Source organism: Eretmochelys imbricata, chromosome 18 (genome assembly GCF_965152235.1).
Source record: "Eretmochelys imbricata isolate rEreImb1 chromosome 18, rEreImb1.hap1, whole genome shotgun sequence".
Classification (NCBI taxonomy): Eukaryota; Metazoa; Chordata; order Testudines; family Cheloniidae; genus Eretmochelys; species Eretmochelys imbricata.
This window is the reverse complement of record NC_135589.1, coordinates 15,355,026-15,381,454: the sequence shown is the minus strand read 5'-3', so window position 1 is coordinate 15,381,454 and position 26,429 is coordinate 15,355,026. Positions and strand designations below refer to the sequence as shown.

Here is a 26,429-nt window from a genome sequence, read left to right as displayed (position 1 = left end):
GCCGTGATTCACCCGGGTGCACACGTCTGGCAGGAGTTACAAACTAGCATCTCAGCCAAGGCCAGGAACGGCAGCCGCACCAGGTGACCTCGCAATCCATTTTCCAGGGTGTCTGCTGTTCCCAGCATGAAGCTGTAACTGAGACAGGGGCCAGGGAAGTTAATCTGTATCCCAAGCACGCAGGCAAATGAATACAAAACATCTCAAAAGAAACGGAGACGGTTCTGCTGACCTTTGCTTTGCATTACACACCTGGGGCCAAATGGTGGAGGGCCGCATGGAACAGATGGACTTGAGTTTAGATCCTCACCTCTAAAGGGATCAGCGCTCCAATCGCAGAATAACCGTCTGTTAAAGGAAATCCAGATTCCTGACTCCCCCTCCCCCAACGATTTCAATGTTTAAGAGACCAGACAGCAAACAAATGGAAAACATTTGGAAATCGTTTTAATGCTGCATGTCAAGAATCAGGAGAGTAAAAAGAAGGTGGAGGGGGAGAGGGAGCTGCATATTTCATCAGTCCACACATTTACGGACAGTAATTGAAGTACCCGTCCCAGCAATCAGCAGAGCAAAACTCCAGAATCCAGCTGTTCTTGGTCATCCCCTAAATTCTGAAAGGGAAGTTTGGATTAGCCATAGACGAAACCATTGAAGGGGCTGGGGGGCATCCCACTGCTAGGCAGCATAGGATTAGTGCATCATCATTCTTACTGACCCCCCCTTTTTAAATGGGATCACACCTTTTCGTTGCCCTGGATAGGAAAGAAGAGACCAGCTCCTGCAGAGGAGGGGAGTGAAAGGGGTACAAACTTTGGGAGATTTTCACCCCAGAATATCTAGGGCAAGGCTGGAATTGACGAGACTTGTGCACAATTTCCAGCGTATTTCTGCATTTTTAAACGGCAGAAGAAACGGACAATTTTCTGCCACTCCCGCCCCCAAACAACAAGAAGGGAATTTTCATAGCACAGCCAAGAAGTGAGCAGCAGCCGCTAGCGAGGGTTCTCCTACGCAACGGGCCCAATCCTTGCTTCCAGCAAAGCCAGTGAGAGTTTTGCCAGCAATTTTAATAGAAGCAGGATTATAACCACAGCCTTCCCCCAAAGCCCTCTTCATTTTAACATCAGGCTTGCTGAAGCTTTCTATGGTTTCCCCCTTCCACTGCAGGGGTCCTTGGATGGAGCAGGGACTAAGCTAGTTTACAGCAAGCTCCCAAGAGCCAGCAACACTACGACATAGCTTTGCTATTCCAGCAGATTTCTCGGCTTTTCCACCCCATGGGAAGTGGGGCGACGGAAAGCAGGAGGAGACATTAAATCTCTCTTTTCCAAACATGTCCCCCAGTCACCGTGGTCAGACAAAGCGCAGGTCTTTGGAGAGCACCGTAGATATCAGCAGCAGTTTGAGCTGTTTGCAAAAAAAACAAAAACGCATCTATACAGGAAGAGCCCAGTTCCTGATTTCCAGTTTGGTTTAATAAGAAGAATTTCCTTCTTCCCTTCAGACTCATGCAGGAAACCTGCAAACAGACCAGCTCCATAATCTGATTAGCTTCCATCCCACGCACGTTTCCTGAAACAAACGATTTGCGGGAGTTACTTTCCATTCCGACCCCTGCCCACAAAAGGTAGGGAGTGCAATTCCAGCCAGGGGATCCGTCTTGGGTTCAAGAGAGCAACGAGCAACTGAAAGGAGGATGCAGTTGTCCGATTCATGCCTAGGAAGATTGCACCTTACTGGCACTTCCCCCTCACACTCCCGGTAGGACAGGGACTGATTTTTGGACAGTAAGTACCGACGCAGACTGCCAGCCCCTCAAGGCAGGGATGGTGTCTGAGAAGGACCAAGCGCAGTGCTTAATGATATGCAGTGAGCCATTTAGAGAGGCTAAGACAAGCAAAGGCAGGGCATGTGCTTAGACACAAGCTGCATTTCAAGGGTAGCGGTGCAGCCTGGGTGGTAAGGTAAGAAAAGAAGAGCCACAGAGAATTTTTCAGGTAGTTCTAGGACGTTCATCACTCCAGCACCCACACGACTCACAACGCCCACGTGAGGCAGGGAAGTGCTATCTCCATCTTGCAGATGAAGTGATTGAGACACAGAGAGGGGAAGTGACTTGCCCAGGTCACACAGTGAGTCAGCAGCAGAGCTGGAACCAGGTCTCCCAGCTCTCAGGCCGTGCCCTCCTTACCAGGCCGCCCTGAACCAAAAGAAAGGAAGTTCCTGGTTCACAAAGGAGCTGGCTGGCACTGGCCAGGCCATGGCTCAGAGGGTGGAAAGAAGAGAGCTTGAGAGGTCAGTGAGAGTCGAGGCCTTCATCGGGGACGGAAGAGCACCAGACGGGTACAGAAAGCCAGCAGGATCCAGGCTCACCGCTTGCAATGCATTAGAGGCCTCAAGCTGAGGCCAAATACACAGCAGTCACCACTGAAGACACCGCTGCTTAAAACGAGGGGAGAGCTCAGTCCCCACCCCTCCCCCTGCTCGGGAGAGGAATCAACTGGGGAGATACCCAGTGGGTGGGAACAGATGCTAGACGCCAGCTTTTTAATAGTGATCACTGTGCAGGAGAGGGCTTATCTCTGTCCGTTCCCCCCACCACCACCACCACCCCCCCCGCCCCACACACACCCCTGTAATCAACCCCGACTGGGAGGGCAGCTGCTCAGCCTTTGCCCAGCAAACCCCCTCCCCACCTGGGTCTAGCTGCTGCCATATTCTGTGTTTGCGGCGGGGGGAGATTGAAAGCTTCTGTCCTCTGTTCGCTCCTTTGTCGCTTTATTAGAACACAAAGGGACAAGCTGGTCGGTTTTGCTAGGTTAGAATAATCGTACTGGAAGGTGGTGGTTCAATTACGCACGGACTGCCAAAAAAACTGGCGGGGGAGAGCAAGTGAGGGGGGCTAAGCTCCTCTTCAGTGCACCAACAGCTCTTCCAGTTAAACCGCTGCTGCAGACGGTGAGGAATTCTCGTTGGCAACTTGCAGGACAGGTACAGCTGCATGGGGGAGAAAACCACGGTCTGGGCCGAGCACATGGTTTCTCTTGCTCTCGGCCTGTGGCTGAAAATGCCCTCATTGAGGCACACGCTGGGCTGGGAACCAGCTGTAGAGAAGACGCCGGGTCAGCAGCCAAGAAGAGAGGCAATGCGGCTGCTTCGCTGTGATGTTCTCTAGCTGCTACAATACCAGAGACCAGACAAGCCAGGGGCATCAGGGAGATACAGTGACCCAACCATAGCAAGAGACTCCTTGGTATTGGGACTGACCCCAGATCTAGACCTAGGTAAGCACTGGTCAGGGAAATGCCCGTGTGCGGAAAACAGGAAAAGAAGGGTTATTCGGAAGACATCCTAATCAGGCTCTTTCCCCATTGTACCAAACTAAAGCTCTGGTCCTTGACTAGGAGCCTAGAGACACTACTGCCCCGGGACACACACAGCTGCCAAGCAAAAGGGATACACCATGACATTTTGGTTTCTTCCCGAGTTCTGTCTGAAATATTGTTAATGAGTCTCTGAGGAGGCAAACACATTACAGGTTTTAAACATCCCTTTCAGCCAGCCCAGAAGTCCCGTCCCCCCCTCCTGCCAAAGCAAGCAGCTACTGCAAACACTTATGGCTAATATTTACATTCAGATTCAGTTCAGGAAATACGTGTGTTCCCTTTGGTGAAGGAGGGGGGCAGGAGGGCAGGTTTTTGGCATTATGTTTCCTATTGCAACAACAGGTCAGGGTTAAAAACCAAACAGGGAGATTGGCAATTCAAGGCATTTGCAGAGCCATTTTATAGCTACAACAGCTCAGGTCCCTGGTAACGCCAGATCTTCGGCACATTGTGTAACGCCACTGATCGCCTCGTGGAAGGCATATCAGCGCGGAAAACACACTCAGAAATGGGTCCAATGCTGATTTCTTGGCTGAACGACAATAGCTCCTGCTTCACACTAGAGCACTTGAAGCACTGATGACTTACCCACCAGTTACAGGTGAGCAGGGCCCTTAAAACAGACCCTCAGTTGCAGGCTGCAAAATGAAAATGGACAAAGCTTTGGATAAACAAGGAAGCAGCCCTGACTTTCACCCACAGCTCAAACTGAACCTTTTGGCTAAACAGAGGCACAAGTTGGAGAGTCCAGGACAGATTTGGATTCTGAACCCCCCAAGCTCAGGATTGTTTGGATTTAGGGTTTTGGGTTCAGCCCATTATCAATTGGAAGCATTCCACGAACTTCAGATCCATATTTTGAACTTTGTTCAAACTCCTGCCTTTTATTGGAGTCCCTCCTCCCGCCTCGCCAAGTTCTGATAATTTTCTCCCTTCATATTTCATTGTTGGATGTGCCACGTTGGAAGATTTTCTGCCAAGATTTCCAGTACGTTTCTTTTTAAGTCCAAGAGATGTGACAAAGCTTAAAGTATTACAAACATTGAAACTTTGCCTTTGGCCCTTCGCTAGTTGGGAAGCATGAAGCAAGGCCGCCTGGAGAGTGGGGCCATCCAGTCTCACACGGTTAACGTGGGGTACCTATATGCATATTCCAGGGTTAAGCCTTCTACACAGCACAAGACCTGTTCTCAACATGCTTTGCAGCAAATCAACCACGGCGGGTTGTTTGGAAGACTATAGATTTTATATTACAGCAAAAATATATTTGCTGGAACGCTGGATGTCAACAACGTGTAAGGAGAGAGGAACTGGGGGAGAGATTTTTCCAGAGACCTTCGGGGACTTAACGTATGCTCCCAATTCCCACAGTCTTTGAAAATCCCAGCACAAGTCGTCTTATTTAAAATACCCACCTACCTTGAAGGTCCCTGTAACGGTTCAGACTACAGAGGTGCACTGCATAGAGCACTGATTTCTTCCAGGGGAAGGTGGGTCATTAATTCCCTACCTGCTGGCAGTTCTGCAGATACAACGGCCATTAAGAGACTCCACAGCTTAATGTTTATTCTACATTTTCATGTACTAAGGCCAGTTTCGGGGTCAAACCCTGGCCCTACTGAAGCAAATGGCAAAGTTCCCATTGACTTCAATAGGGCCAGAATTTCAGCCTTAAATTCGCTGTAAACTCACTTCTAGATGCTTGCCAAGCTGCAAATTTAACTCACTCACTCCTTGGAATAAAATGACTACAAACCCGGCTTTCTGGCATTGGGGCCTGCCTGGCAGAAGGGAGCCCAAAACCTAAAAGCCAAAAGTGAAGTAGCATCTGTACAGGCTGCTTCAGCAGGGTTTCTCAAATGCGGCCACTCTGGTCGCACGCAGCCGCCAGGGGCTTTGCTTGTGGCCACAGCATCCTGGGCTGTGATAGGTGAGAGGGGGAAGTAGTGGTCCCTCCCTGTTGCTCCTGGATGCACCACCTTGCGGTTGGTTGCTGGAGCTGCCAGCAGGGGCTGGATCCTGCCCACCTGGGGCACAACGCTGGAGGAGCAGCCAGATAGTGAGTTCCCCACCTTCCCAGGGGCAGTGGGGCTCAGGCTTTGGGCTTCAGCCCTGGGGTGGCAGGGCAGCAGGCTCTGGCTGGGCCAGAGCTCAAGTCCCGCTGTGACTTGGGTTCACGCCCTGTCATTCTGGAAGCAGCTCAAGGCACAGACTTGAGTCAGAAGGTCTGTGTAGGGCACGACAGACATGCTAACACAGCAGAGGGACCCAGGCCCAGCAACTGTAAACCCAGGTGTCCAAGGTCGAGTGCACACTCCCGTGCAGGTGTGCAAACACCAAGTCTACAAGCCCGGATCTCACAGACGCAAGTTTACAATGCACTACAGACTTACCCTTAGAGCTGTGGTTCTTAGCCTGGAGCGACCATGGAGGAGCGCTCCATCAACAGCTATTAGCCAAGATGGCCAGAGACGCAACTTCATGCTCTAGGTGCCCTGAACCTCTGACTGCCAGAGGCTGGGACCGTATAATGGGAGGGACCATCAAAATTGCCCAGTTCTGTTCATTCCCGACAAAGGATCTGGTACGGACCACTGTTAGAAGACAGGGTACTAGGCTAGATGGACCATTGGTCTGACTCAGTAAGGCCATTCTTATGTTCTCTTTCCACACTATTCATGAGACCCTTCATTTTCGGTTTAAACTGATTTTTACCGAAAAATTCTCAGGTTTTACAAAAAGTATTCCTCAGTATTTTCTGATTGTCACCCTACTTTTGTATCAGATATAAAGAAAACCTTGTTTTATTAGGAAAATACAAAACATTGCGTGAGATATAGGTACTATGATAATACGTTAGTCTGTGTGTATATGCAAAGCTGCCTGTTGAAGTAAGGCTCTGTATTAGTCTAGAAGATACACACAACAAACAAATGGGCACACATGCAAGCTCTGAAGTGCGTGCGCATCTGAACATACTGATGAATCTCACACCCACCATGTACACATTTCAAGCTGTAGCAGAGAACAATTTAAAGATTTGACACACTGAAATGGGAAGAAAATGAAAATCTGTATCAGAACACGTTTCAGAACACAAGGAAGTATTCACAAGTTTACAAAAAAACAAAAACAGGAGAAAAGGACAAAGTTGAGTCTATGCGCTGTAAATATTTACAGGCTAATAGTTCTAAGTCTACAACAGTAAACTGTTTATTCAAATCAAAAGTTTTATTTGGGGATTAGAGATGTATTCTTTTCTTAAACTCAAAGGTGGTATTGTGTTTTGAGTTCTGTTTTAGTTCTACAGCAAGCCAAACTGATGAACAGAATTCAAAGCAATCAATCTATTGAATACATCCCCCCCATCTTTCCGTCCACCAAAATAAACCCTGATATTTACCCAGAAAAATGACTAGGTTTTTTGCACTGATTGTCACCTGTTTTTGTTGTGGTGGTAACACACACGGATAAATTCCCAGGAAAAATTAAATAAAAACAGAAAACAAAGGGCCTTAACTATTCATGAGATGTCATGATGGTGAAAAGGTACTACTTGGTTCAAAACAGAACGAGTTAAGTTCATGGAGAACAGATCAATCAACCGCTATTAGCCAAGACGGTCAGGTATGCAACCACATGTTCAGGGTGACCCTAAGCCTGATTGCCAGAAGTCAGGAAAGGAAGACGGGGGTGGATCACAAAAAAAGGGCAAAATTGAAATGAAATATTTTGTTTGACACAAACTGGAAAAAGACACCTTTCTTGTTCTGGAAAATGTTTGAGATTGACTTTGTCCAGATTTGGTACAAAACATTTTTTTGTTCATGCAAAAAGTCTCGGGGGGGTGGGGGGAGAGGGAGAGAGACCATTTCCCACCCAGCTCTGCTTGTTTCCTCCACCCCTTCTTTCTTCCTAAACCCAAGTCCCTAAGTCCCAGGGAACTGATGGAAGTTAAAGCCTTGCCCTGCACAGATCTGGGTCCTGCAGGAGCAACAGTACGTGTGCTGTGCGTCTCGTTTCTAGGAACAGGATGCAGGGCACATAGGAGCTTGTAGCAGCCGGGCTGGGCTGGGAGGCAAGATTTATCCATTCAGATCTCTACATCCCAGCAAAAAGACCTCTAATCTCACCGGAGTGGACTTAAGCACGAGGCTGGGGGAGCTATTCTTAGACGTCTGACTTCTCGACAAGCCAGCTGGGGTGTTTCAGCAGAACCCTGCTGCTTGCTCTCTCTAACCTTGCAGATTTGGGTGTTTTTCGGACAGTCAAAGCCTTGAGGCCTGAACAGGAGCAGATGCTATTAAAGGGTGAATAAAGGGGTGGAAGGAAGAAGTGACCATTCTTTCATCAGCCTGCCTTTGAGAACCAATACAACAAAGCTTTGGCAGAAGACTAAAGTTAGGAGCCAGGGACAGCTTTGTGTTACAGTTTTAAGACAACAAACCCATTTCCCCTCTAGTGCAGAGCTGTGAACACTTCTGACTTTACACACACACACTCCCTTATACAGCCCCCACTGCTCCTAGTATCCAAGTGCCTTCAAGAAGTGTAACGAGGCAGTGAGATTAGCATCTGTCACCTGCAGTTCGAGGGGGAGAGGGGGTAGGGTAGGAGGGAAGCAGAAGGGGAGTTTTTAATTTTAATGTGATTTGATTAAATAAGTATATGTGCAATAAGAGAAGGAACTTATTTCCCTACCCCAAAGCTACGCCTTCCTTTAAAGGAAGAGCAGTTTTAGCACATAGCATTATCCTCCCAAAACAGATACACACAAGCAGGTGTGTCAAATGCCAACTACCAGCAAGGCTAGTCCCAATGCTGAATTCAGCTCTGCCCCCTCTACGCCATTGCTCCCTCCCCCGCCACACACTTCATGGCAGATCATTTGTTCCGGTTTTGTGTATGGGGGCAGAGAATCGCACAAATAAAGGGCTTAATTGTCCAGCTCACATCCTCATCATAGTCCCATTCTGTGCCTAGGGAAAGCAAGATTCAGCCATTAAAAAAAAAGTGTCAATTCTTTGTAACAAAGCTGTCCAAAGATGCTTTCCTTTCCCCTCCTTTTTAAAAGTAAATTTGGACAGATAATAGCACTGTTCATTTTAAAGCATTCTTCAATCAATTTAATTTTCACACTTGTGCAGAATTCTGGGTTTTAAGGATTTTCTTTTAATTGTCATAAATGTAAATATCCACAGTTGTACAAAATTATGGGGTGGGGGGGCTTGGATCAGACCATTATGTAATACCAGTAGAAGCACCGAGATTCAAGAAAGAATGAAAGTTTTAACCATTAAACCACAAAATGGCATTGTCACACGTCAATATACACCACGCAAACATCCTTCCATCAAAACCTCTAATAAGTTCTCAAGCAGCGTTTTTCTTACTTTGCCGAGCTGTTAATTTCCAACATTAGTGGAAATATTCTTTCCGCAGTTTGCGAAATCGATGTGACCTGACAAATCTCATCCTTCCAAGCCCAGTTACGTATCGAAAGCTGTAAGCTCATCGGGGCAGAGAACTTGCTCTCTAGTTTGTAGACCAGGTGCCCTTGGATATCCCTGTCTAATGGCCAATCAGATATGATTTCCATCAGCTCATTTGAGGACGGTCCACATGCTGAAGCCCTCTCCTAAGCAGCAGCAATCTGATCTTTGAAGGAAAGGTCCGGATCAATTCACAGCTTGCACCCTCTTCCCATCACCTGAAACCCCATCCCCAACACACGAGACTACTGACCCAGAGTTTGAAGTGGAAAGGGCCAAAAACAGGCGCCATATTACTGAGCACAGAACCTTCTTATTTCAGCAACACCACAAGCCGCAGGCAACGGAGCCCAACAGCAAATGCATCCGAAGCAGCCTCAGTTCGCGTAAAGGGGTCACCGCCTCCCAGCTTTCAGCCTAGGGGCAAGGTAACAACGCAGCACGCAACCGGTTCGTGACATCAGGCAGAGCCTACTTTGAAGCATTAAATACGCACACAGTGAAGCGAATATCAGGGGATCTGGTCTTGCCTTCCACTAGGACAGGAGACCACCCCCCGAGGGTTTAAAGCCAAGTCTGTCTCTCACACACACATACCCTGTGCCTGGAGTGATGACCCACACTTACCTCCGGCATTGTAAGCTGGCAAGCACCTCATCGCAATGCCGAGGGTAGATATAGCCACAGAGGTGGCACTCAAAGCAGCAGATCAGCACACCTCGGCCTGGGCAGGCACCACTGGAGTATCACTTGATGGAGGAGAACCCCCCGCCCCTCGCGGTAGCCTCTTACAGTCAGCTAGGAAGACACATCTGAGCCCTGCACTCACTTGCAAGCACTCTGCACTGCCATCTGTTGAGAATGCAGCCAGGAAGCCTATTCATTCCAGAGCACCTCTGAGTGCCACGGGCTGCCGTGCAAGTCTAAAATAGGTGCGAACAAGAAAGCAGGTGCACGGTGTGAGAAAACACTTTGCCCAGCTATTGCCCTTTGCCCCTACGCATCTCACTGTGTTTCTGTAGATGTTCACGATACTGCTTGCACTCTTGCTAAGCAGGTGTGACAGCCACTGTCTTGGAAGACACACTGGGGATTGAACTAGGGATGCCCAAAGCTAAACATGCAAGTCTTTACAGCCTGAACCAAAGAGCCAGGCTCTGCAGCTGCGGCCTGAAACAGAACCACATCATCTCTGGATTGGGCCCAGAGGAAGATGCAGGAATGGGCATGAATGGTGTCCCTAGCCCCTGTTTGCCAGAAGCTGGGAATAAGCGACAGGGGATGGATCACCTGATGATTCCCTGTTCTGTTCATTCTCTCTGATGTACCTGGCACTGGCCACTGTCGGAAGACTGGATACTGGGCTAGATGGACCCTGGGTCTGACCCAGTAGGGCCGTTCTTATGTTCACAATACATACCAAGCCGATGGGTTACACTGGCATTAGGACAAATTCTTATCTGGTGTAAACCTTCACAGCTCCATTGACTTCACTGAAGTTCCTCATCTGCTATGAGTCACGTCACTACACTGAAGTCAATAATGCTGGGAGAATTTATACCAGACGAGGATCTGGCCCATTATCTCTATTTTAGAGACAGAGAAGCTGAGGCAGAGAGCGCTTACGGCAACAGGCTCAAGCTCACAGAGTGCTGGGGCCAGAGCTGAAAATAGAACCCAAGCGTCTAGACGCCCACTCCGCTGCTCTAACTCCATTGCCCGTCAGCAGACGTATGCTTCGTAACCGACCAAGCCACCCACCAGTTTAGTGCCGTACCTTTATTTTTTTACTTCCCCCATTATACTTTGGCTCAAACATTCATGTGACTCTCCCTGCAGGAAAGCGTCTAAGGCAAACTTCAAACGTTTTGCTTTAAGAAAAAGAAGTATGAAGATCCCAAATCATGAACAAACACTTACTACCCAGAAATATTTGGAGTGAAGTGAAAACAGATTCCTTCGATTACCACCCAAGTCCAGAGACATTAGTTATATCACTGTAGTGTCTAGGAGCACCATTTACTGACCAGAATTTCATTGTGCCAGGTGCTGTACAAACATAGAACAAAAAGACCATCTCTGTCCTATAGCTAGCCACATCACACAGTTTAAAATGTCAGTCATTTGTGGCGTTGCTTTCCACCGCCATCTCAACCCTCCCAGCAGAAAGAGACACCCTCCACCCCATTTTTAATACGAACAAAAGCTTTGAAAGTGATTCTTCCTGACAGACTCCACGAGCGAAGCCACTTGGGGGTATATAGGGCTATGCAGGTGTTTTGGTTTCATAGGATCACAAGTCAAAGCAGCTGGCATGCCCAAGAGAAATCCTTTGCAATGGCCGTTTGCCCATTTTAGACCCACTGCTCAGGAAGCCAGTTACTAGTAACTTTTAAAGGTAGGTAACATCTTTCACCTCCCCTCCTTAACAAAACCCCTGCATAAATAAAGAGCGAACCAAGGGCTGCTCTAAGTCCCTTATGATGCTGTTGCTATCAGAACCCTGTGCTCATGAAGAGCCCCAGTAAAGGAAATGGGGTTCCTCTACAGAACTACTGCAGGACAGAGGCTTAAGTCAGGAACAATTTTGCAACTGACTGATTATGACAGAGGCAGATTTAGGCCTTGAGTATTTAGGGAAGACATTCAGAGTCAGCCACCATCTCTCTCCCTCCCCTTTCGGGAAAAAGGAAAGCTTTGCAGAGTTTGAGTTAAGACACTTTGTCAAGAAAGCCTGAAGCCAAACGACTCATGTGTTAGAGTGAGCACAGTTAATCCCGCCTTCACTGAAAAGCTCAGTGCAACTTTAACTATGGAGCAGCTATGCACATTAAAAGCATTAATATGAAACAACTTCACACATTATATCTGCAAAGCAGAACTCAGTTTTAACCACATCTGGGTGGTGCCCGTGGTCAGTATAATAGGTTTAAATCAAGCCCGATTGGTAAAGGACAGCAGACTTTGGAGAAAACTCACTTTTTGAATGAAAGAAGGACCAAGGGGCAGGAGGAGTTGAGAGGTATGTGACAGATGGACGATAATGCCCCATTTGTTTTGTTTTCAAAGGCTACCTTTTTAATTGCCTTTACCTTGCCAACTAGCAAAAGAGAGGGATAGCTCAGTGGTTTGAGCATTGGCCTGCTAAACCCAGGGTTGTCAGTTCAATCCTTGAGGGGGCCATTTGGGGATTGGTCCTGCTTTGAGCAGGGAGCTGGACTAGATGACCTCCTGAGGTCCCTTCCAATCCTGATATTCTATGAACTGCAGCAGAAATCCGCTACTGAGGTCCTCCTTTTCTCTGGCCAAAACAGCAACATCAACTCCCCCCCGCCTCAAATCCCTGGCTTTAGCAATGCACAGAGGAAAGTACTTTTCTGAGTTCCTTTCTGGGTACAAGCTTTGGCCAATATCAGCTTAAATGCTCCTTTGCACCTTCCGCTTCCTTTAACACAATACAGCCCAAGAGGCTGGCTAGATTATTAAACGTCACGACACAATGCAATAGGCACCAGAGTCCGCTCTGAAAACAAAAACACAAAACACACATACACACACACAAAAAATCCCCCCACAAGGCCAAAACTTTCCAAGCCTTCAGGAGCTGCTCTCATGATTTCCTCTAGGTTAACTTATTTGCTGCCTCACTGCGGAAAGGCTCTTTCTACCAACTCAGCAACTTCTTTGGAAAAAAAGAGAAAAGAAAAAAAAAAAAAAAAAAGGAAATCGGGGCCCAGGCGACGGTACAAACAAAACAAAACGCGGGTCCCCACAAGCCAGCCAGCCAGCAGCGCCCTGTCCCCCCCCCATGTGGCGGACCCACGCGAACAAAGCACAAGCCCTGCCCTCACGCCCAGGGCTGTTGGCTAGCCCATGCCCCGCCAGGGACTGGGCTCAGTGGGGTGCTTCGCCCAGGGCAGGTTTCAAGCAGCCGCAGCCCGGCCAGGAGGGCGCGCACCCCCCGCCTGGGGACCAGAAAGCCGGGTGCGAAGGGATCGCAGCCCCGGGAGAGCTCCGCGGAGGGGTCCGGGGAAGGGGCGAGGCAGAGCAGCCCGGAGCCGGAGGGAGGAAGGCTAGGGCCCGGCAGGAGGGATCCGAGGCGGCCGCCCCCCGGGCAGCCCTTACCTGCGGGAAGTCATGGCCGGGGCCGGGAGCGCGGCGGGCGCCGGCGATGCACGGGGCTGCGCCGCTCAATGCAGGCTGCCGGCCGGCGAGGCGCAGCTGCCCAGGTCAGAGAAAGGGGCGGGGCTCGGGGTCCCTAGCCACGCCCACTCCCGGGCCACATATGGTCTGGGCACGCCCCCTGCCCGCATCCCCCAGGCCGCCCATTGGTCAAGGCGGCCAGGCTAGCCCCGCCTCCTCCAGCTGGAAGGTTGAACCACGTGTCAGCAGGGGGAAAGCCCTCCCTGTGACGAGAGGGAACCCCGCCCTCTGTTCCTCCGCCCCCTCCCTCCCCGCTTGGCAACTGGCACCGCCCATCAACAGAGGCAGGGCGGCCGCTGCGGCTCTTAAAGGGGCAGCGCACTCCCTGGGGAGGGGAAGGCTGAGGCCAGTGGGTTTTAAACCCTTTTTTCTGGGGACCCAGTTGAAGAAAATTGTTGATACCCAAGACCCAACGGAGCTGGGGAGGAGGGGTTTGGGGTGCGGGAGGGGCTCAGGGCTGCGGCAGGGGGTTGGGGTGCAGGAGGAGGGTCAGGGCTCTGGGCTGGGGGTGCAGGCTCTGGGGTGGGGCCAGGGAGGAGGGGTTTGAGGTGCAGGAAGGTGTTCTGGGTTTGGGGGAGCTCAGGGCTGGGGCAGGGATTGGGGGCAAGAGGGGGGCCAGGCTCTGGGCTGTGGATGGGGATGAGGGGATTGGGGTGCGGGGGGGGCTCAGGGCTGCGGCAGGGGGTTGGGGTGCAGGAGGAGGGTCAGGGCTCTGGGCTGGGGGTGCAGGCTCTGGTGTGGGGCCAGGAAGGAGGGGTTTGAGGTGCAGGAAGGTGTTCTGGGTTTGGGGGAGCTCAGGGCTGGGGCAGGGGATTGGGGGCAGGAGGGGGGCCAGGCTCTGGGCTGTGGATGGGGATGAGGGTTTTGGGATGCAGGAGGGGCTCCAGGTTTGTGGGGGCTCAGGGCTGGGGCAGAGGTGTGGGAGGGGGTCAGGGCTCTGCATGGGGATGAGGGGTTTGGGGTGCAGGAGGGGCTCCAGGGCACGGACTTGCCTCTGGCGGCTCAGTGGCGCAGGCAGGGTGCACCACGGACCGCGCTGCACCCCGGAAGCGGCCAGCAGCAGGTCTGGCTCCGAGGTGGCAACGCGCAAGCAGCTCTGCACGACTCTCGCCCACAGGTACCGCCTCCCCCGGCTCCCATGGGCCAGGACCCAAGGCTTGGGGAGTGCGGAGCCAGTGTTCGGGGTGGGGGCAGTGCACAGAGCCCCGGGGCCCCCCTGCCTAGAAGCTGGACTGCTGCTGGCTGCTTCCAGGGCACAGCGCGGTGTCGGAAAAGTTAGGCACTAGCCTGCCTTAGCCGGGTAGCACCGCCGCCGGGACTTTTAACATCCCGGTTGGCGGTGCTGACCAGAGCAAGGCGACCCAGCACCTCACATGCTGCGACCCAGTAGCGGGTTGTGACCCACGGATTGAAAGACACTGGCTTAGGCAGCTGGGCGTCAGGTTGGAAAGGCCGAGCCTGGTTGAAGAGGCAGGGCAGGAGCCCAGTGCTGAAGGGTGCACGCCCCACCAAGGGGATCACAGCCTGTGGTCCCCCTACGGCCGGGGCTGGGTCAGGGTGGAGGTATGCCCAGGGGCATGGGGACGGAGGGTAGCTCTGTGGTTGTTCCCTAGAGTCCATGGACAGGCCTGCTGGAGCCTGCTCATTTTCCTTAGTCCCCCTGCCACAGCATGGTGTGAGCCCTAGTCCGCCCTAGTCCGCTGCTGCATAAATAAAATTCCTGGGGCAGGGTGTGTGGCGTTCGTTCAAGCAACATCCTGGATTTGGTGCCTGGCCCTCTGGCTCAGTCATTCGAGGCCGTGCTTTGTCCTGTGGCTCCAGCCGCACAAGGCAGAAGACCAGAGGTCACACGTTGAGATGCCAGTGTGTAGTCTTGTGATAGGCCTTCCTTTAATATAAGCTTTATCCTGTAAATTTCATACAATTGCCCTTTGTTTTCTTGACAGATTTAGGCAGGAGCTCGGAGCACAAGTTGACCTGCTGCTCAGGAGGAGAAAGGGACAGACCTGTCCTCTCTGGTCTGCTGCCCACTACAGGTACAAGGGCGCTTCTTGTTCCCCTGTCGCCCCAGAACACAGTTTTCCACTTCCCTCCTCTACACCAGACTGCTGCTTTCCCAGAGGTGTCTGCATACGTTTCTCTACGGCCACTCTTGCAAGCAGCCCCCCTGAAGTGGGACTACTCACACCACTGAGGTAAGTAGGACGTGGTCCATATTTAGAAAAGGCTTTGAGATCCCTTTGGATGAACTAATGTGTTTAAGACATTAATAAAAAAATAAAGCACTGCTTCTATTGAAAAACCAAGGAAACCTTCCTCCTCCTGCAACCCTGTCTACATTACCATGCCCCTGCTTTCTAAACTTTTATAATACATGTGTAATTGGCATTTACGACCTCTTTTCACAGGCTCTCAAAGTGCTTCCTACACATTAATTATGGCTCAATAATTTCCCAGCCAGGGAAAGCATTCCCACTGCTCTCCATAGCTTTCTGTGGCTTGCATGATCAATTGCTTAATGTATTCTGATGTGCTGTTTACCTTTCTCCACAGTTCAATACCTTTGTAGATTTTCTTCCCTCCACCGTTGGATGAAGCTAACCTCATCTGCTCCCTAAAACTAGACCACTTAATTAAGAGGTGAGGACCGCCACCTCACCTTTCCTTGCTATGTTGTCATCTGATCTGCTTTAATTGCCCAGCATGAAAGTTAACATAAGGTTGCCACCTTTCAAAATAAATAAATAAAATAAAATGCAGCACACATAATTACTACATGGAACAGCAAACATAGCTGGACTTCCCCCGATCGCCAGGAGTTTTCAAAGATAACGGCCAATGGCTCTGCAATCACATCCACCAACTCCTTTAGCACTCTTGGGCGCAGCGCATCCGGCCCCATGGACTTGTGCTCGTCCAGCTTTTCTAAATAGTCCCGAACCACTTCTTTCTGCACAGAGGGCTGGTCACCTCCTCCCCATGCTGTGCTGCCCAGTGCAGTAGTCTGGGAGCTGACCTTGTTCGTGACGACAGAGGCCAAAAAAGCACTGAGTGCATTAGCTTTTTCCACATTCTCTTTCCTTTAATGAACTTAGGGTAAAGCAGCCCACCGTGCCTGTACAATACCAGGTAGGAAGAAAAAACCTGCCAGCTACACCAGTACAAAACCAAATAGATTGCATAAAGCTACCAGACATGTCAATATAATACCAGACATTGTTAGGGGATGCTGTGAAGGCCAAAACTATAACGGGGTTCAAAAAAGAACTAGACAAGTTCCTGGAGGACAGGCCCCTCAATAGCTATTAGTCAAGATGGTCATGGAGGCAGCCCCCTGATCTAGGTGTCCCTAGCCCTTGTTTACCAGAAGCTGGGAGTGGAAGACAGGGGATGGATCGCTCAGTGATTGCCTGGTCTGTTCATTGCTTCTGAAGCACCTGGCATTGGCCGCTGTCCGAAGACAGGATACTGGGCTAGATGGACCACTGGTCTGACCCAGTATGGCCGTTCTTATGTTCTTAAGAGGTAAGCCTATGAGCACTGGCCCACTTGGTCTTTAAAGTTGGTTATATTCCTTGTTTCGCCTTCTCTTTTGGAGAGAGAGAGTCTTTAAAAATATGAAGGAGCACATTGTGATCATCCCTGTGCCTACGCAGTGATATTAGAGAGAGGATCAGGCTTAGGTTTCAGAGGAACAACGACCACGCTGCCTTGGTACATCTCTTAAATCGGCAGCCCCTCACCCTAGGTTCCCCCCCCTTTGGGTTTCTGATGAAAGGAGCAAGCTGGTAATCAGGCTGGTAAGAAAAAGCAGAGGTCACTGGAGGCCCATTCTGCCAGCCCACTGCTTTACAAACCAGCCACTAGAGGGCAAGACAGTTACAAACCAATAACCCGTGAGTAGGTCTGGGAGAAGCTAATCCACAACAGGAGTGCTACCATTTTGGTTAAATGAGGAACGCCTGGTACTACAGACCTGAAGGATGCAGGCTGGAGCATGTTTACGTTGCATCTTTCATCAGAAGGATCAAACAGCATTCTGTGAAAGGTGGTAGGACAGCCAACCACTGCTTCAGAGCTGGCGTGGGGACAGACACGGGCAAACAGGGAAATAACGTGCAAGAACAGAGAAGGGGAAAAGAAAAGGCCGAAGTGATGAAATATGCAGGCCAACGTTCTTGCAGTCTAGGCAGAGAGAAGAATAGAAGGAATAGCCCCAAGAACTTAGGTGCCATGTGTGTGGGGAGGAGGACAGAGCTTTAAAAAATGTGAAGGACAATAGAAAGGGATCTATGTTGTGTTATTCCTTGAATTCTGTACTAAGACACTGGATACGATCTACTGCCATGTCTCTTCCACCTGACAGCCTTAGGGTCTGGATCCAGTGTCACGCTGCAGTCAATAAAATTGAATGTGTGTAAATGAAAGAAGAATCAGACTCACTCTCTCTTTCATGCAGGTCTGGCCATGTCAGCTTTAAGTAAAACCAATTGTGCCCCTGGAAAAGCAAAGCCAAGTCCTTGTAGCCTATAATTACCAGGTGAAGGCTGATTGTGGAGCTGTATGCAATGAGTTTGGTGGAGCTCTGCAGTTTCTAGTTGTCCCCATCAGAAGCACCACCAGCCCAACTGGTGCCCCTGCTAGCCTCAGCCAAATGGGCAAGGGTTGAGTGGGCCATGGAGGCCAAATGTCCCCTTAACTCTGAGATATGTTTCACCTCCTCTTTCCCAGGGCAAAGGTGAAGGCCAATGAGTGGGACATTGGGCCAGATCCTCAGCTGGTGTCAATCAGCATCCCTGGAGCTAGGCTCCAGCTGGCCAATTGTGAGGATGCTTGTACAAATATTTGGCCATCTGTGGTGTAAATGCAGAGGACTTTAATGATTTACACCGCTTTATATGAGGGCAGAGTTTAGCCCAAAGAAAGTACTGGCCTCCGGCCCCTTTCCTGAGCACTGCGAGAAAACAAAGCCAGCTGTCTAAGGCAGAAAAAGCCAGAACATGACTGACCAACTCCCCTTCCCCCAGCCCTGGACCCGCTTGCCGTAGCACAAATAGCAGTTTTAGAACTATAATAAGACACATCGAATTCCACTTCTATTCGGGGAATACCCAGGGCCCTGGCAGCAGCCGCTAGCTCACTTTTCAGTGGGTAGGATGGCAGGCTTGCATCGTTTCGAACCCAGCTGTGAACCAGTGGATTTTATAACGTGTGATGAGACACAACAGACAAAAGAGCCACCAAAAGAACCCGGCTGCTGCGTGCGCTAGCTCCTGGGAAGACCTCGTAGCGCTCCATTGTGAGAGACACAGCAATGGGTTCTCCTTGAGGCAGACATGGCCGGTAAAAATCCTGTCCGGGCTGAACGGAGACAAAGGAACCTTTCTGAACCCGCTTCAGCAGTTTGAGAGAGGAGTCTATCCCGACTAGAGAAAATTTCATGGGAGGGTTAACAAACAACAAAAAAACCCTGCTAGAAAGGATCTGACTCTCTTTTCCACCCTAGAGTTGGTTATAGTAACTGCTATCGAACGCCAGGACCAAATGGCTGCTGTAAATGGACACCCCCCCCCGAAAGCTAGCGGGGATGCTCCCACTTCCATCAGCTGGGAATCTGGCCTCCCCGATTCTATCCAACCTCAGTCACTGCATTCCCCAGTATGTTACACCAATGTGATCCAAAGCAGTGGAGAATCAGGCCCTTGGATGGTAAGATGTTTAATGCAGGGACTGCCCCTTGGTAGATGTTTGCCCAGTACTGTAGCCCAACGGGGCCCTCAGCCTGCTTGAGCCCTGCAGAATGAATGTTACATGATAATAACCACCGGGCTACATTTCTAGCCAAACCCCATTGACTTTATCCCGAGTAAATTCTAGCAGGTGTTAACCTAGACGAGTCCATGTTGTAGACAGTGCTACTATCTCTGCTCCAGAGGTCCCCAGTTCAGATCCTACCCAGGATGGCTTCTTTGTTCCCTCCTTTTTCATTTGCCTCTGCTAATTCCAGGCCGGTCTCTTGAGGCAACTGCTCTGACGCATGCCAGGGAGGGATAGCGAGCCGCCACCGAGGGGGGAGCGGCTGTGATGATGCATGCCCAACATAACTGTATGGGAAGGGGGATTCAGCTCCTTCATCAGTAGCTGTGGAATTCATCATTCATGCCCAAGCCTGAAGGCATTTCCTGCTGCAGGCTCAGGACATGGTATATTTAGCTATAATACATACGTTCTCCTAGGCATTCGTATGGGGGCAGGGGAACAGACTGGTAAATGCCAACGTGCTAAAGGGCTGGGGTGCGCATGCAGCAGGCATTGGGCTTATTAACAATCTAACACCCGCCAGAAAGCGTAACCGGGGCAGGGGGGATTTGCCTTACATTTGTAGAGTGCATTTCCATGCTGGAGAGTGCGAAGGCAAATAAACCAGGGGCCCAGTATGCTCCCATTGGCTTCAACAGGAGCGAGATCAGGCCCTTTGTGCTGCCGGAAGAGCACCACTGAAATGTGGCACCATCTGGGGTGGAAGGGCAGCAGTCACCCCATAGAACACTGGTCAGCAGAGGAGAGAGGGAGAGTTTTGGCTAAGGGCAGCTGTATAAAATCCAATTCTTGTAGAAAGTACCAGAGGAGCCTCATTGTTGGCGTTGAGAGCCTGCGTTCTAGACCATTACTAATCTTAGCAGCCACACACCCAAAGTTCTCTCTCCAAGAGCATGAAGGCCCCATTTGACCCTAAGATTCTAGGGGTTTAGGTAGAAGCCTGATCCTTAAACCACATTTCGATAAGGTCAGTCATCCAGAAGGATCCCAAAGCATTTCACGAACTGATCAAAGTGATTTATAATCTCTCCCCAATCCATCTAGTCTCTCTCTCTCTCATTTCCCCTACCGGAGAAATGCAGCCACTTCTGGGCCGGCTGGCACAGAACCACTGTTTAACAGCACACATAAATACTATGCAAATAAAGACCACCTACGTAACTGAAACTGCAGGGGCCTGGGATTGTAGTTTGGCAGAATGTAACCCCCCAACTGGATTTTTGCTAGACTCCATATTTAATACCACTCCCCCAGTTTCAAAAAGGGCACAAAATATCTAATGATGGTGAGGGGCCAGGATCGGACGTTTACATCTCATCTGAAAGACAGCACCCCAAGCCTCACGGCGCTCCTGCAACCACGGTAGGGCATTGCTTTTGAACCACGTCCGGGAAGACAACACTACTGAGTTCCCATCATATCCAGAAGCAGCACCCTGGGCTTTCCTTGGGCCTTTCCCGTCCAAGTGCTGAGCAGTTCCAGTGCTGCTTGAACTCAGGAGGTGAGAGACGCTCCTTGGGAGGGCCAGCCTCCACAGCTCGGCAGCTGAGACACTCTGAAAATTTGATAATGCAGTGACCAGGCCAGATCCCAAGCCTGCTGAAGACACTGAACGTCAATCCATTGGCTTTGATGCGCTCCAGATCAGGCCCATGACGCATGCATACAAATGCCATTCTGCCTTCTCTTATTATATTAACTGGTCAAAACTTTTTTCCTGGAATTTTGCTGTAGGGGAAAGAAATCAGCCCTGTGGCAGGGGCTAAGCTTTCACCAGCAGCAAACTTTTACAAGTGTGTTATAAATCCCAAAATGAGGGGTGTCCAATTACCCTTCATTACAGCAGCCCTGCGGCAGGCTCTCTACGTAGAGAATGAGGGATTGTAATGAGTCAACGTTATTTGTCGGGGCCGGGGCCCTGTTTCACTCACGCTGAAGCATTTCGTGCCCTGTCCTTCCCTAGCAAGAATACTTAGTCCTCAGAGCCCCTTTCCTAGCCATAGACCTCCAGGCAATTTACCAAGATGGAGACATCTCATTATCTCTGGTTTTGCAGCCGGGGAAAGTGAAGCGCAGCAAGGCGAACTGACTAGCCGGGGGCCACAGAGGGAGTCAGTGACAGTGCAGAGAATAAACCCCAGGTCTCCCGCTTTCCAGCACCATGCGCACCTCACTGCATACAGCATGCAAATGTGCCAGGCAGCACAGCTGAAACTTGTGGAGGGAGGAGAGAGCTGTTCCATAAATTACACATCTCTCCACTCCCATCTAGCCAGCCCCTTGCTGGGACCCTCTCCCATTCAGTAGGGGAACAGCAGGGTGATCACAACCCCCCAGGCTGCGTACCCATGACAGAAAGCGTTACACGCACCTTCCATGCCTGACACCCTCCTCCTTGGAGCTTCCACCCACAGATTTCTCCCTTCCCTTGGAAGCCGAGGATTTTGGAGGTTAAATGGGGCTGGGTGGAAGCCGAGTGACATATGTTCCCCTCCCCCGCACTGAAATGCACTGGAGCAGGGGAGCCTTTTGGAGGGACAGAGCGGAAAGCCAGTAATTTTGTTTGCTATAGACCATTAAAATTAAAAAAGCACTCCTCTCTCAGCCCATAGGATGTTCCCGGCTGAGCTATGCTGACTGGAGAGTGTGTGGGGTTAGCTTAGGGGCTGGTAAGTCAGGGGCCCAGTTTTCCTCCCTTTTGCCTTCACTCCTGATTTACACCAGCGCAGGTGAGAAAAGGATCAGACCCTGTTTGGTTTGATTTGCAAAGGTGCCGAGTATCTGCGTCTCCCCCTGAAGTTAAAGGCCTGATTTTCAGAGATGACGAGCCCCCCGCTGCCGCCATGTGTGCCTGGCCTGGCAAACCAGCCTCCTTCCAGACTGGGTGTGACCTCCCAAAGCACGGGAAGGCCATTCCTCTGAATCGTGACTGCCGCCTGCTGCACACACCACCGTGTGCCCAGAACGGCACTTCTCCTTCATCCTCCAGCTGCTTTTCCAGTGCCTAGAGTGAAACACAGTCAGGCAGGGCCCCGCTTTTCATGCTGTGCCAGAAGACAGTGGCTTTTCTCCTGCTGCTTTGCGTCAGTGGCTTGAAGAGGTACTGATTTAGCAAGCTGGTGCCTGCTGCTGCATAATAGGGTCATTGTCAGGAAAACCCTGCACCAGAAGGTTGATCTTCAGCGAAACATAGGCCCAGGGGTGAGTTGTGCAACCCCTTTTGCTCTTAAAACACTAGCCCCATTGTTCCCCTGCCTTAGAATTCTCCGGTGTCTGGTTGCCCATTGAAAAGTTTACTTCCCACTGAGCCGAGGCAGACATGCTCGACCCCAATCCAGTGCTCATCATTGCAGGATGTCAAGAACATCTTTGATTTTAAATTCTAGTCACCTGCTGGTTAACAGAACATGCCCCCCACCCCCACCCACTCCTTGCAGCTCAACTGAGCACTGGCTCCTGCATATGGAAGCATGAATAAGTCTCCACTTGCCATCTTTCTATGCAACAGCTGAGAATAACAGCCTTAAATAGGTTCCTAGGAGGTGAAAAGCCACCACGGTGAACACGTGCAAATTAAAGCCCAGATCTGCAAAGTATTGGGAGTTAGGCACCTGAAAGGCTTTGCCGCCAGCCACCTAGATCACGACCCGTACAGATATGGGATGCAGTGCAGAACCACCAACCAATCATGTGCCTTTTGGGATTATCCCCTCACAGGATGGCACCTCAGCTCGCTGAGCATGAACGTCCAGGTGCTAATGCGGCCACTTTTGGGGACTTGTCCTGATACAAGTGATAAAGTAGCATCGTTTGGAGCTTTTTCCTTTTCCGGCTGGTGCAGCAGGGATGCAAGCTAGTGGATCATAGTTGGGGCTGGGCTAAGATTGGCCCCTGTCCAGGTTTTCCCGGGTATGTCTCTTTTTCAAAGTAGCTGTCATGGGAAGTCTGTCAGGGTGTTCAGGCCACACTGCCAGCTGGCCAGTTTGATGGGCTCAGGCTCATCCCAGATGTCCCAGTGTTTTGTACCTCAGGGGGAGGGTGAATTTGGAAGGTGTAACAGGACTCCAAGAGCCTGGAGAGAGTTTGGATGGGGTAGGTTGAGCACTTTGGCTCAGAGTGGAACGGTGGCTGAGAGATGGGTTTGCTTTTGGACTCTTACTGTATACAAATGAAGATGCAGTCTGCCGTGGTCTCCTGGCCCCAGCGGAACAGAACAGGATCAAGGCTAAATCATATATTATTCTAGCCCCATTGCTGGAGGTTTTCAAGAACAGGTTGGACAAACACCTGGCAGGGATGAGCTAGGTCTATTTGGTCCTGCCTCAGTGCAGGGGGCTGGACCAGGTGACCTCTCGAGGTGCCTTCCAGCCCTACATCTCTAATAATTCAGTATCCCCCAATCACTATGCTCGATTCATTAATTGGCAGATATGTACATCTATGATACAGGCAGGGCACAGGAAGGTGAGCGGTATTTTAGCTCAGTTCCACCCACAGACCCCAAACAACAAGAAATTTCTACTCGCAAGATCAACAGCGAAATAGGTTAACAATGCTGGCATTTTAAATGGCATCATTCAACCTCAGAGTTAACACAGCCATGAGATGAAAGGGGCACTTCACACCTCTCCTAGCTATTGTTTCAGGTTATGTGTTTGAAGACTCAAAGGCAGTACACAGCTTAGTCCCACCCCTGCAGATAAAGACACATGCCATTTCTTGCTTTAAAAATGCCAGTAAAGGCAATGCAGGTCTGGTTCTAGGCAGAGGCACTGGGAAGGTCAGTGGTTTAATATTGAATTCCTAAAACGTTTGTACGTTTTTTCTTAAAAGGCCTTTCCTACCCTCCACAATTCAGTGTTAGAATCTAGCCCCAGCTTGCAGTTTTTAAACTGCTAGATTTATTGTTCCAAGGCTTTGCCTTTAGGTAGAAAGATGTTCGGGAGGATACTTGTAAAAATGGCGCCATGTCGAGTGAATACGTAACCAGCCACACCGGATTACAGAGAGGTATAAAAACAAAACCAACAGGATACTGAGGAGCAAAGGCCAAATTTTTAGTGGTTAAAATTCCTGGGTTTTTAAACAGTTTGCGTCACAAACTTAACTTTTTAATTAGTTTCTCTCCATTTTTTTTAAAAATAAAGAGGGAAACACAACTAGAAGATTAAAATACGTCATTCATACCATACGTCTGCCCAGCAGATCTCAGACTTGGCTGAGCCTTCCAGGAGCTACTACAATGTAACTGTTAAAACACAAGCTCTGGGCCTGCTCCAAAGCCCGCTGGAAGTAAAAGGAAGGACTCCTATGATTACTGTAGTGCAGTAGCACCTAGGAGCCCGTCATGGACCAAAATTCCATTGTGCTAGGGGCTGTACAAACATAGAACAGGGAGCCCCTGCCTCAAAGAGCTTACAATCTAACACTGCCCCTGACCTCAGTATAGCTTTGGACAAGGCTCAAGCTAATCCTGGTGGATACTTACAGATCTCTAAACTGTGTATTTCACGTAGCACTTACCTCTTCAGTGTAGACACTCACTACAGCGACGGGAGGGGTTCTCCCATTGCTATAGTTAATTAATGAAGCCTATGAAAGAATTCTTCATCGACCTAGCGCTGTCTACGCCGGGGGTTAGGTCGGCTTACCTACATCTCTCGGGGGGTGGATTTTTCACACCCCTGGGGGACAGCTATGCCAAGGTACATTTTCAGTGTTGACCAGCCCATAGTTTTGGGCTAGAGAAGTAAGACGCACCAAAGACTAGGACAGCAGCACATCTTCTGAGACAGGGAATGATGGGCAAAGTTCACTGGAGTTAAGACTCTGCCTTTTGTTGTACATGGTATGTAATACATGAGGGTACGGTCTTGGCTTGCAAAATGACTGTCCCAGAAGGGTCTTGTACCAATGACTTGAGATTGACACTTGCTAGACCAGCTCCTCAGCTGGTGCAGTGAGTGTAGGTGGAAGGCAGATGCGAGCCCCAGAGAGACAAAGCAACGGCCCCTTTTAAACATATTTAATCGTTTTCAAACTTTATTTCATGGTGATTGACGAAAGACACAAGTTAGTAATGGTTATATCATGCTGCTCCTCTACTGTGCATTGCCCTTCAGAATTCATACAGCAGTTCACAATTGTCATTAATTTACCCTAAAAATGAAGCCACGTGGACAGACAAATTGTAAAAAAATAGCCAACCAAAAAAAAAAAAAAAGTTGAAAAAAAATTCAAAACTCAATGTCTTTTTGTACACAGGAGTTCTAAATGCTGTTGAAAATAAAGCCGAAGTTAAGTGCACGGCCTCTAGGGAGCGCTGCTGAATCTGATGTTGGGTCAAGAAGCTTGACCACAAGGACACAATGTTTTGTTTTAAGGCATTTCCAAGCCCCAGCAAAAGCAGACAGTGCATTGTTTTGCAGTGACCTTGGCTTCATTTTAGTGGCATTCTGGGAAATTAGCAGCTTCCTGTCTGCGCACCCCTCTCCCTCTCCCTCAAGTTGGAATCGTCAGCCCTTAATTGCAGCTTAGGAGGTTGCACTGTCCAGCTAAAATACAGCAGGAGAGTTTTGCATTTCCGCCTTGCCAGTCCTAGTTAGCCTCTGGCAACCTACACCATATGCTTAAAGTCCAGCAGTCAGTTTGCTTTACGACACAATCACATTACTCTCCAACAGGACCCACAATCTATTTACAGTCACCACTTAAAATGCGGTATTGCCACACACAAGAAAACACTGGAATCTCCATTGTAGCTCTCAGAAGGCCATGACCCCCACTGAGTCACTAACCACTCTGGATCTTTTTCCGGACAGTAGGTGTAGATTTCCACTGGGAGAAATACATCTATGTTTTGCCTGCTGGGACATGAAACAAGGACTGGTCGGGCGGGATGGAGTTTTTTATTTCTTTAAGCGGGATCAGGTAAATAAAGCTAGGCAGGGAAAAGAAGAAACACATCAGGCAAGGAATATCAAACAACCCCCCTGCCTCTTCCCCACCCCAAAAGAAAGGGAATCACAAGCCCAAGACATGGCATCTTTTGAGGCCTGGGACACTTTCTAGGCCAGGCGTCCCTGGTGCGACTTGGTCTGACTTTAGAAGTAGAACCCTTGCTTTAGAAGAGGGGAAAAAACGTGGTTTTAAAAGGTATGTCGGTTGCCTTTGCTTCACCTGCCTTCAGATCTCACCCCACAAAAAGCAGTTGGGTTTCCTGGCTCAGAGTTCAGCCCGGAGAAATGTTATTTTCTTGAGGGGAGGGAGCACCAGCAGGCAGGCCAGAAAACTGCCAAATGGTGGCACCTTTCGCTACAACCTTATATCACTTATAAGAGGCAGGATCTTGCAAATTCATGCTCCCTGCTCCATAAAATGTGCTTTACACACAGTAAAGCAAAACCTGCCTAGCTCTGGGGCAGAAAGGAGATTTACCCTATTAGAGAGCATCGGTGAGTCCTTCCCACAGACAATGAAACTGAACACAGCAGGTCTAGGGTGAAAAATCGGGACACTTTTTTTT

General features: G+C 49.8%; 1 protein-coding gene across 2 annotated transcripts in view; it reads right to left on the bottom strand.

Moving 5' to 3' along the window:
• Positions 1–13,115, bottom strand: part of LOC144276781 (tyrosine-protein phosphatase non-receptor type 11-like) — an 82,784-nt gene extending 69,669 nt beyond the window's left edge. Inside the window, exon 1 of one of the 2 annotated variants that reach the window (XM_077837101.1) lies at positions 13,007–13,115. In XM_077837101.1, the coding sequence (XP_077693227.1) occupies positions 13,007–13,020 (14 nt within the window). In that variant the 5' untranslated portion in view covers positions 13,021–13,115. The remainder of the gene's footprint in view (positions 1–13,006) is intronic. The other variant, XM_077837100.1, reaches the window with a different exon arrangement.
• Positions 13,116–26,429: the final 13,314 nt, after the last annotated feature.